Source organism: Mustela erminea, chromosome 14 (genome assembly GCF_009829155.1).
Source record: "Mustela erminea isolate mMusErm1 chromosome 14, mMusErm1.Pri, whole genome shotgun sequence".
Classification (NCBI taxonomy): domain Eukaryota; kingdom Metazoa; phylum Chordata; class Mammalia; order Carnivora; family Mustelidae; genus Mustela; species Mustela erminea.
The window spans coordinates 58,796,321-58,808,478 of record NC_045627.1 but is presented as its reverse complement, the minus strand read 5'-3'; the positions used below and the strand labels follow the sequence as shown (position 1 = coordinate 58,808,478).

General features: G+C 42.7%; 1 protein-coding gene across 6 annotated transcripts in view; it reads left to right on the top strand.

The window, feature by feature from the left end:
- The first annotated feature begins 9,675 nt into the window (after positions 1–9,675).
- MYOF (myoferlin) overlaps positions 9,676–12,158 on the top strand; it is a 158,976-nt gene continuing 156,493 nt past the window's right edge. For all 6 annotated transcript variants that reach the window (XM_032314143.1, XM_032314140.1, XM_032314142.1 and 3 more), the window contains exon 1: positions 9,676–10,024. In XM_032314143.1, the coding sequence (XP_032170034.1) occupies positions 9,937–10,024 (88 nt within the window). In that variant the 5' untranslated portion in view covers positions 9,676–9,936. The remainder of the gene's footprint in view (positions 10,025–12,158) is intronic.

Below are 12,158 nucleotides of genomic sequence, written 5' to 3'. Positions count from 1 at the left end.
TCCCGCGGCTGCGGGGCGGGGCACGTCACTGCCGGCGGGGGCGGGGCTGGCAGGAAGGGGGGCGCGCCACAAGCGGCGGGCTCGCGGCTCCCCGATTGGCTGCGGCCTCCAAGGGGGCGGGGCCTAGAACTAGGACGCGAGGTGGGACTGGGGTGAGTCTGAGGGAGCCGGGGCAGGGGCGGGACTGAGGACTGAAGTCCTGTTCCTGGGTCCGCAGCCCTATTCTGAGGCTTTCCCTGGGCTTTTCTGAAGACTCCGACCTAAGGCTCGGTGTTCCCTTCTGAGGAGCTGGTTTGCGTTTGTCTGCTTTGGGGATGAAGCACATTACTGTGCTCAGTGAGCGAAACCCAGTAACTGAACTGCGACTAACTCGTTTTGTATCCTTGAGCATCATTTGCCCTTCTAGGTACCAGTTTTGCCCGTTATAGCATGAGAGAACTGCATTCCCTAAGGGCGGACAGCCTGTCTTCCCATTGGGCTGAACCTTTCTCCTGCCAAAAGTCAGGGGTGGAGTACTGGGGAGTGTAGCAGGGAGGAGAACTGATAAGCACCCCCAGACTGAGCTCAGAGATTAGGAGCCCTAGAGGAGAGGAGGCAGGCATTTGCTCCAGATTGCTGTAGTCTGGCCTGATGTCTGTTGGTCAAGTCTGGGTCTTGCTTAGCCTCTTTAGGGGCCTTATTGCTAAAAGGAAGAGGCACAGAGAGTGTTTGACAGAGCCTAACCTTTCTCTCTTAGACCAAGTGTAAACTCACCAGAAACTTAATAAAAGGATACAGTAGCAAAACGTCCTAGGAAAGCAGTGTCACATAGCAGTAAACACGAGATTAGAACTGCTTTTAGTTCCTGACTGCCTCTCACTGGATAGATGTGTGATTTTAAATGTTATTTAATCTCCCAGAGCCTCGGTTTCCTAATCTGTAAAACAGTGAAAATAATATCTACCCTATAGAATGGATATAAGAATTAAATGGGAGAATCTGTGTAAAGGGCTTGCCATTTAATGCTCAACTTGCCATTTAATGCTCAATAATTAGGCATTATTACACAAGAAGCAACAATCAGGGGCGCCTGGGTGGCTCAGTGGGTTAAAGCCTCTGCCTTTGGTTCAGGTCATGATCCCAGAGTCCTGGGATCGCGCCCCGCACTGGGCTCTCTGCTCAGCAGGGAGCCTGCTTCCTTCTCTCTGTCTGTCAAATAAATAAATAAAATCTTTAAAAGAAAAAAAAAAGAAGAAGAAAAAGCAACAATCACTCATGTAACTAAGTAAAATGGATGAGAAGCTGGGTAGAGAATTTTAAAGATTTTTTTTTAAAACACAAGAAGATAACGTTTGGTTCCTGCTTCCAAGGAGCTCACATTTCTGATGGAAAAGTGAATAGAATTGGGCTTTTTCACATCTGTTGTGATAAAGTATCAGATGGGATTGGGGTAGGAGGAAGTCGTGGCAAAAGACAAAGGTGGGTGTGAATGTTATGCATTGCCTACAGTTGAGAGCAAGGGCAAAATTAGTTTCCATAGAAATTTGCAATAATTCTTAGAGTGACAGAGAAAGAAATCACACTGCTCAGTTTTGAGCCAAATGGGGAGTAAAGAAGAGGGAGAGCCAGGGGTGGGGGGTTACTATGTGAAGAGGGCGGGCACCTGGCAGATCAGACCAGCAGCTGGGGCCCTGGTGCCTGGGCCTACTGAGCCAGACACCTCAATGACACTTCTGCTCCCAGGTCCCTCTCTTCTGGTGGGAGCTCCCGGTGTGACTGGGGACCCCTGAGGAACAAGAGCCCAGTAGGAAGCTCACTGGTCCTGTGGTTTGTTAAATTTTGTAATTATCATTATGAGACCTGAAAAATCAATGTTTGCTCTTTGCAGATAGGTGCTGCCAGGCATGAAGTGTGAGGAGTTGTAGTTTGCATAAGGCCTCACAAAAGTGCTAGCACTTTGATGTTGACTCTGCTTACTTGGCTTACTTGGTTTACTCGGAGGGATCCTAGGGCAAGGATTCAAAAAGAAATGAACAGCCAAGCAGACTGGATCTTTAGTTCAACAGATTAGTTCATTTTCCTCCCAGTAGGAAAATCTTCCTGAGAAACAAAAAACACTACCAAAAGCCTGCTGAATACGTTCAGCTCTCATAAAATGAAATAGTGGAGTTCTAGATGAATATGGTCAACACTTTTGAAAGATTAGGACTTCCAAAAGGATGCTGATGAGTTCCCAGGGCCTCATCAGCAGATACATCTATGTTTGCCAATAAAGCCTTCTGCAGTGATGGAAAATTTCCCTCTGCTCTGTCCAATATGCAGCGCTAACCATATATGGCTGTTGAGTGTTTGAAATGTGGCAGCTGTGATGGTGGAACTAAATTTTTAATATTACTCAATTTTAATTTAAAAACTGGTAGTTGATTCAGTTATGAAGCTTTTAAGTATGTTTGGAACAACTTGGCTATGTAAACTTTTTAAGTGTAATTTTATTAAATTGAAATACAGATGTATTTCTATTGAAAATTTTGTTTCTGAGTTGAGCTGTGTGAAATACACAGCAGATTTCAAAGACTAAGTATGAAAAAAAAGTAAATACTTCACTAGTACTTCTTTTATATTGCTACATGCTGAGATGGTAATATTATAGATATATTGGGCAAAACAAAATATACTAAAATTAATCTCGCTAGGACTCTTATTTACTTTCTTTACTGTGACTTCTAGAAAATTCAAAATAATAAATGTGGCTTTGGTTATATTCCTATTGGACAGCATCAGTATACATACAATAAATGTTCTTTAAATGCAGGAAGAGAAGGACTAAATAAACTCTTATCTCCTTCCAATCCAATTTCCCTTCAGTAGGGATTTTTCTGGAATAATGCAGATCTAATCATGGCACATATTCCCCAAGAAACACTGAAAACATTTTATTGACCCACCTTTGTTCTTGGCGTAAAATAGCAAATCCCTGATTTTTTCTGTCAGGCTTAGCAAGGCTAGGCTGACCTTCCCAGTCTGGTCTCAAACCAGCCGCTCTAGACACCTTTGATTCCTTGACCAGGCAGCATTCTTCCTGCCATAGGGATGTTCTCGAATCTTGTGCTCCCACTATTATCTCTTTTCCCTTTCAGATATCTGCTCAATCCTCACAGCCTCAGGGAATGCTTTCCTGCTTCCTAGAGCAGGGGAATTTCCTCCCTTTACACCCTACTTCTCCCTTTACACCCTACTTCTTCAAAGCATTCACTATAGTTATAATTGCACACTTCTTATGATAATTTTTAAGGAATTTTTATTTTTTTAAGATTTTATGTATTTATTTGACAGGGAGAGAGAGAAAGCACAACCAGGCTGAGGAGGAGGGAGAAGCAGACTCCCCGCTGAGCAGGGAGCCCCCATGCTGGGCTTGATCCCTGGACTCTGGGATCATGACCTGAGGTGAAGGCACCTGCTTAACCAAGTGAGCCACCCAGGTGCCCCTGTTAGTGATTCTTTGACTGGTGTCCTTTTCCTTCACTAGACTGCAAACTGCTTGAGGAATTTGTCTGATTTCCCTCACCACCATATCCTCCACACCTACCATCATGGTGCTTGAACAAATTAGGAAGTTAATATTTGCCCAGTGAATGAATGAACGAACTGATCTGGGCATCCTCTGCCCTAGACTACTGCGGAGAAACAGACAAATGCTTTACTCTCCTCCTTTTGGTAATCAGTATTCATTAACAGGCACAAAAAGCATCATTTTAGAGCCCAGCACCTTCTCAGGGTTAACCCCACTGCTCTTTCCTGGGTTAGAATAGTTCACGCATGGTCAGCCAGGAAGGGCTGCAATCTAAATCAGTAAATAGGGAGACACTGTTAGCATTTAGCTGAGATCAAAGCGGCCCTATCAGTAAGTAACACGTTTGAAAACAATTTCCGGGCCAGGTTGGGCAGATTGTGCCTGCTGACTAATCTCATTTAGCAGAGTTGGTTCTCAGTTCCTGGTGCATTCTGTTTGAAGAGAGCAGCTCCTTGGGCACTGACTGCTCTGCTTGTTTCAGCTCCTTTTCAATTAATTTTTAGTCTGTGGTGTTGTTAAGATGTTTCATTTGTATTCAGAGTATTGGTATATAATTCAATCATTTTGCTTCCCTGCTGAAGAATGCATCTCTCGTCAAGTCCCCACTGAGGCATGGAGGGAAGAGCGTGGAGTCTAGAAGCAGGCTAGGCTAATCACTAGATCTGGTCACTCACTGTGAGAACATGTGCACTGCTTAACCAAACCAGTCCTCAGTTTCCTCATCTGTAAAATGGGGATGATAAAATCATACTTACCTCATAGCATAGGGCAGTGGAAAGATTGAATGAGAAAAAATAAAATGCTTAGGGTAGCATCTGACACATAGCCAGCAGTCATTAGATGTTAGTTGTTATTAACAAAGCAAACAAGTGTCTCTGGGCAGGTGCCACCCCCCCCCCACCTGCTTAGGCTCACCGCTCAACTGTTTCAGCTCACACATGATGTTCTGCCCACATCGAATGGCTTGAAGTTTCTAATGCTCACCATGTGTATTTATTTAATTCTGTTTCAGAATTAATTCTGTTTCCTACATATGTCAATTCAACCATAATACGCACATCCCCAACTTAATAATTTTTTGACTTTACAGTAGTTCAAAAGCGATATGCATTCAGTAAAAACCATATTTCAAATTGTGATCTTTCCCCAGGCTGGTGCTATCTGGTACCGTCGTCTTTCATGATGCTGAGCAGCTGTAGCAAGCTGCAGCTCCCGGTCAGCCGCACTATCATAAGGGCCAGCAACCCATACAACTTAAAACCATTCTGCTCCCGTATAACCATTCGATTTTTCACCTGCAGTACTATATCCAGTAAAGTTCATGAGATCGCCAACACTTTGTGTTAAATGATTTTGCCCAACTATAGGCTCATGTAAGTGTTTAAGGTGCATGTTTAAGGTGGGCTAGGTTAAGCTATGATGTCTGGCAGGCTAGGTATATTAAATTCATTTATTATATTTAATGCATTAAATATAAATATCAACTTAGGGTACTTTCAACTTAGGATGGATTTATTGAGATGTAACCGCATTCTAAGTTAAGATCTGCACTCAGTCCAGCTGTCACCTCCTCCAGGAGCCTATCCTGCTGGCCCTCGCTGGTCCTGTTAGACACCTGTCTTCTCAGTCTCATCACTGCACACACCTGAAAGGGCTATAATTATCTGTGAGCTTCTTGCAGAGAGGACTTGAATTCATCTTTGTAGTTAGTATTGTGCTTGGCACCAAATAGACTTCCATGAGCTGTTAAATGAAAAAGGCACATGTCCATGAATGAATGGAGATTCCTACTGAATGGTGATTGGGAGCATTCATCTATCAAGCATTTTGATGAGGAATTGTTTTACATAAAAGTGAGCGCAAGGCTTAAAATGATTCCACTTTTCCCTGGTCTTCCCCGCCCCCCACCCAGGTTTATTTTAGCATATGTTCCTAGTGAGTTGGAGAAGTTTGGATTCATTCCTATTTTGTGTTTAGCTCCTCAGCTGCCTCGTAATGACAATATAATGGTGCCAAGTGTTATAAAATACCTTGTTCCCTCCTGCCCCCCATGTAGACTTAACCACTGCCAGGTGCTCTTTTAAAGAAACAAAATTTAAATATACTATATATTAATTTATTTAAAAGTGATATCTACTGCTATGCAAAACCCTACAATTAAACTACCAAAACTAGTATTTTTGTTCTAAAAATCATTTTAGTTATCAACTGAAATAATTCTTAAAGAAGTATTTCAGGAAAGAGATCTTAACAATGGACCCTCTGCTCATGCCAGTTTGAAAATTGCTGTTAGGTAATACCTAAGATTCTGCAAAACTGGAATTGGAATATGATATTATGAATTTATCTTCATTTCTCTTCCACTAACCCCTCTTTCCAATCCTATTACTTTGCTCCTCACATCTAGATTTTTCGCTAAGACTCTCCTCCCTTTATTTCTTTTTCTCTGCCAAAAGCAGTAAATGATAGACATGTGAGACCTGGCATGTGGTGCCCAGTAGCTGTGGAGCTTGGTCAGGTCAGAACTTGGGCTTATTCTCCACTGAAGCCCCAGCATAGACCACTCCCCCCAGTCCTCCAAAACATAGCAACAGACCCACACACATCTATACATCTCATATATGACCTACACTTGGAGAAAGGACAAACTTTTCAATAAATGATAAATGAAATGTGACCTCAGACCTTGAACATGACACATAATCAGTTACAAGTGGAATATAAATCTAAATGTGCACATTGAGGGGCGCCCGGGGGGGTGCAGTCCATTAAGTGTCCAACTCTTGGTTTTGGCTCAGGTTGTGATCTCAGGGTGATGAGACTGGGCTCTGTGCTCACGGCAGAGTCTGCTTAAGGAGTATCTCTTTCCCTCTGTCCCTCCCCTCCCCTCCATCTCTATCTCAAAATAAACAAACAAATCTTTTTTAAAAATGTGCAAGATGAAACAAAATGCTTCCAGCAGATAATATTGAAGAATATCTTCATGATCCCAGGGTAGGAAAGGATTTATTAATATTAAAAATATGAGTCATAAATAAATTATTGATATATTCAATTGTATTAAATTGTATTAAATACAATATTCAATTGTATTAAAATTACAACCCACAAAGGACTAGTATTAAGTACATAAACAGCTCCTGCAAACTTGTAAGAAAAACACAGCGAATTCGATAGGAAAATCGGCAAAAGATTTGAACAAGCCCTTCACAAATTAGGACAGGTCAATATGAAAAGGTATCCATCCTCATTAGTAACCTGAAAAATGCAACTTAAAACTCCAATGAAATACTATTTATATGCTCACCAGATGGGCAAACATGGAAAAATCCAAGACAGCCACCTATATGAGCAGGAATTCTCACACGCTGCTGATGAAACTTTAAATAGTACAACCACCAAGGCGAACAATTTTTAAATTACCCCCTAATTCTGTAGAAATACATGTGCCCTTAGATACAACAATTCCACTCATAGGTTAGATTCTAAATGTTAGATTAGATCCAGGGCAAATAACTTTTGAATTACCCACTAGTACTGTAGAAATGCATACTACCTTAGACACAACAATTCCACTCATAGGTTAGATCCTAAAAAATGCACATTTGTAGCAGGAAATATGTACAAGCGTGCTCACACAAGCTATTACACGTGTCCTTTGTAATAGCCCCAAACTCTGGATAACCCAGTGTCCATCAAAAGTAGAGTGGATTAATAAAATGCAGTACCCTCACATAATGAAATGCTAGATAGCAAAGAGTAAACAAAGTAGATACACAGATGTATCTAAAAATGTAACATTGAAAAAAAGAAGCTGAACAAAATAGTTCATATTATATGATTCCATTTCTACAGAGGTCATAATATAGCAAAGAATACATTCTGTATGAATACAGGTATGTGTGTATTATATACATACGCTTGTATCTGTTTGTATACAAAGTTTATAACATACAATTCATATTATCACATACAGGTCACAGTCAAAGGGGTAAACACTATAAAGAAAAGAACAGAAATTATCGCCATAAAAATCAAGATAGTGGTTATCTCTGGGGGAAAGGAGGTGGATATGACATATGGGATAAACAAGGGGCTTTTGGAGGGCTGGCAATGTTCTTGATCCTGACCTAGATGTTCGTTTGTTAAATGGTCACATTTATGGTCTATGAATTTTCTGCAATACATTTCACCAGGAAAAGGAGAAATAAAAACCAGTCAAACAAAATAAACATAATTTTGCTTATATTCCACCAAAAATATAGATTATTTAGTCTCTGTGTCTAAATATATTTTGTCTAAAAAGTCTTTTTAGTCAATAATGTATATAGCATTGTTCTTGGTTGTTTATATAAGCAGTTGAGAAGCTCACTGAGACAGAATTCCTGTAGATGAACCAAGCTTTTTCAATGCACTTGAAGTGTTTGCTTACAAATGGTCTTTTTGGGTGCATGCTCAAAAGTAGAAGGAAGGGGCGCCTGGGTGGCTCAGTGGGTTAAGCTGCTGCCTTCGGCTCAGGTCATGATCTCAGGGTCCTGGGATTGAGTCCCGCATCGGGCTCTCTGCTCAGCAGGGAGCCTGCTTCCTTCTCTCTCTCTCTCTGCCTGCCTCTCAGTGTACTTGTAATTTCTCTCTGTCAAATAAATAAAATAAAATCTTTAAAAAAAAAAAAAAGTAGAAGGAAACCCTGTGCTCCTTTGCCCTAAGTTTTTAGCATTTGCTTCTGAAACACAGTGAGATCTTGATTTAAAGCCAACTTGCATTACAGGAGATGCTATGAAATCACATGCCGGCATGAACCTCTGGCTGTGTACGTGTGTGCCTTACTGTGTGCTCTGTGCCCAGGCCCCACTCTAAGACCTTTATCTTATGACAGCTTTACCTTCAACTTTACCTCACAGATTAGATAACTGCAGAAGAGGGGCAGTGGTTAGAAACTTGTAAGATGACATAGATCAGAAGTGGTGAAGCAGGGACCCACACTCAAGTCGGGCTGGCCACTAACCCCAGGCATCCTCCGGGGATCTTACTCATTAGGCCACACTGCCTAACACCCCGTCGGGGGCACAGAGATTGTTTATTTGACCAAACTGTAGTCAGGCTCCTCTGAACCTTCCCCCTGGGCCCATCTGTGCCCTTCCTTGTAAAAGTCTGTTTAACCAGAACCCCCCACCCTCTGTATCTCATCACTCTTGGTATCTAATGGGGTTTCTCATCCTCCCTGTTCGCCTCTGATGTCTGGTCATCCTGATCTATCTTCAGCAAGAATCCTGTTAGGTTTGTTTAGCCAAAACTGCCTTTCCCCCCTAATGTTGCTTCCTGGTAACTTTGCATCTGCTGGCCAATGCTGGCTATAAATTCCCACTTGCCCGTGCTGGACTCCCCATTGGGCCCTGTCTTTCTCCTCCACTACAAAATTCATTGTAGTAGTTCCTATATCTATTGTGATGGTCCCTTTCCCTTGAATAGAGCCTTACTGTGCTTTAACAAGTGTCACTGGATTTTTTGTTTTTTTCTTGAGCAGAGGAAGTGAAGGCATTCCTGGGGTTTAGCTCTGAAAAAGTAGAGAGCCTCTTCTCCATTTCCATTGAAGACTGTTAGCAGCTTTTGATGGACCAGGAAAACCTAAGTGCCCAGCTGTCATCTCTTAAGGATTTTTGAAGAAATCCCATGCTGAATCCTTTTGTAAGGCGAAAAAACAGCCCCCAATCCACCAATTTGCAAACCCATATTAAGGCCTCCACATTGGGTTTACTTGCAATAAACTCAGTTATTCCTATGCCATCCAACAGGGGGCATCCTTAACTAATTTTTTTTTTAAACACAAGTGGTTGCTGAGTGGGTGTGTCCAACAGAATGAGAGAAGAAACAGCAAAAATAAAATTTAAAAAAAAAAAGGAAAGTTTTAAAACTCCATGAAAAGCTCAGAAAATAATGAAAAGGGGTGGCGGAAAACCAATCAATTCGGCTTCGCGATTTTTGGCTAAAAGGCAGCAGCGTCGTGAAGGTCCCCTGACCCGGCCGCATTTATTAGCACCAACCCACTTCGGTTTCATATGTTGCACATATTTTTTTTTTAGTTGAGGTTTGGTCCTTTTCGCTTCCACATTTCCCAATTCCTAAGCGGGTGCCTGCGGCACTGCGGGGGCCCCGGGAGTTGGGGTGTCGGTTTACACGTCGTGTTCGGTACACAAGCCATCAGAGATCCACCCACTTGCCTTTCCCCCTGCGCTCGGGACTGGAGAACTGGAGAGATCTGCCCTCTCTCCCCCCTCCCTCCTCCTCCACCCGGTCCGCCTCCCCCGGCGGAGCAGCGCGCCCGGAGCCCCAGCGCAGACTCGGCTCAACTCCGTTCGCTGGAACTTGCTTTCCGCCCAGGAAGAGCCATGCTCCGGGTGATAGTGGAATCTGCCAGCAATATCCCTAAAACGAAATTTGGGAAACCAGATCCTATTGTGTCTGTGATTTTCAAGGGTAAGGGAACTTTTCTTCTTTTTCTCAGGTCCTGTTGTGGAATGGGAAGTCTCGTGGGTCACACTCTGACACTCTGCGTTTAGTCGACCGATAAAGCAGAGCCTCTCTGGCTTTTGCTCCTGTGTTACCTGCGCGCAGGTGAGGGGAGAGGACCGGTTTCCCTGGACGGCATTTCATTTTCCCCCAGGGTTTTGAGACTCATCCAATGGCCGGATGTTTTAACTCTACTGATGTGATTTCTGTAAGCCTGTGTAGGGAAAAATTTGTTGATCCCTAAGTTTTAAGTCTCAGATAGGCCTGTGTTGGTTCAGTGTAAGTTTGGGCAGTCTTGTTGCATGTTTATTGTCTCTGCTTTTGAGACATGGGTCACAGAGGGAAAAGTGCAGATACGTTGTTCCAGGTACCATTACTCCATAGAACAGCTCACTCGCTGCCTCTTCCTCATCAGACTTCTGGGAGCTGGGGTGAAGTTATTATTTCGGATTAGTTTGTTTTCATGTTGTTTTGTGCCGTCTTGTCATTGTTCTTCATCTCTCCAGACTTGGAGAGTGTGTGTTCATAGCTTTTAAATTGCTCACAGAGGAAAGAGCTCTGAACAAAGCAAGCCTGTGGTTTGGGCATCTACTTGGGTCTTGCTGGAATAACCTGGGGCAAGTGACCTCATTTCTCTGGATGTCAGTTCTCTTTTCTGTAAAAACAATGAGGAGGGTTTAGATTAGATCATCTTTACAAGGCCTACTGTAATTCCAGAAGTTTATTCTTTTATGACACTGGATTGCCGTGGAGGGGGACAGGAGTGGCTAGTGTGATGGCTTGCTCGCAGGCCTTGGAGATCCCAGTTTGGGCCGGGGTGATGTGCCTCATCTGAGTTTAGGAGCTTTATCATTTTCTGTTTGTCCAAGGTCACTGGTAAGATTGCCCGCTCACTTCTTGGCAGGAGGGATGAGAACCCAAGGGAAAGACGGAGAAAGTAGGAGCCTTGCTGGGCACGGGGTTCCTGACCACGCCTCTGACCACACCTCAAACATTTCTCTCTTCCTCCAGGAACCAACTACTTCTCCCTTCCAGTTTCTGGTTTATCTATGCCTTTCTCCTTTCTTTTGTCTATTTTATCTATTTCTCTTCTCAAACCTATCTGTAAGAATGAGCAAGAAAATGAGAGAAATGAAACCCAAAGCTGTTCAATGGTGGTTTAGTTTAAAAAAAAAAAAAAAGAGAGAGAAAAAAAAAGATTAGAGGGTGAAAGTTCAATTCTTAAAAGACAACGTGATTTGAAAAACTGTTTGGTGAATATCACACAGTCGTGTTACAACAATGTTCCCTTGCACGTATTAGTTGCTTTTGAGTCTTTTGTTTTTCCTTGAAGTGATTGCATAATAGGGACATAACATGAAAAGTCTGTATGTTCACCATTGACACGTAAAGACATGTCAAAATGTATTGGGTTCACCCTGGTGATTTCATTATGTGGGGCAAGTCCTACAGATTATGGCAGAATTAGAATTTAACACTGGACTGAAATCTGGCTTACATTTTTTCTTCAGTGTATATGCAGCATTGGTCAGAACTTTCTAAAAATATGCCTGAAGCTATCCACATAAGCACTCAGTGGAACATGGAAACGTCAGCTAAATCGGGCAAATGTAGTCTCTCCAGTTATATTTACTAGATCATTTAAACTCGAGTCTCTCTTCCAGTCTCCTTTGGTTGTGCAAACTGGGGGGGGAAGTCAGTCAGTCATTCATCCAAGCAACCTGACAGCAGAAACAATTCTGAGCTCAGAGTAGGAAGGCCCGGCCTCTGGCTGATAGTTCCTAAATTACCCAGATTTACCACCCAGGCCTCCAGTTTCTGAGCTGTGGAATGATGGGAACTGACCTCCCTGAGGTTCCTTCTGGTTGTCAAATCCCGCCATTGTATAATTGCATGTATTGCTCTCACCAAGATGTGGAGTACTGGAGCTGATAACAGTAACAGAAATGGCCCATTTCTTCCTCTCAACCTCTTTCAGTAGTTTTAAACAGTGGCGAAGGCAAACGCTTTCCAGGTGTGCCTCCAATTTTGACACTGGGTATAAGTAACATTAAGGACTGACACAACTAAGGATGCTTCTTACAAAGATATGTCCATCCTA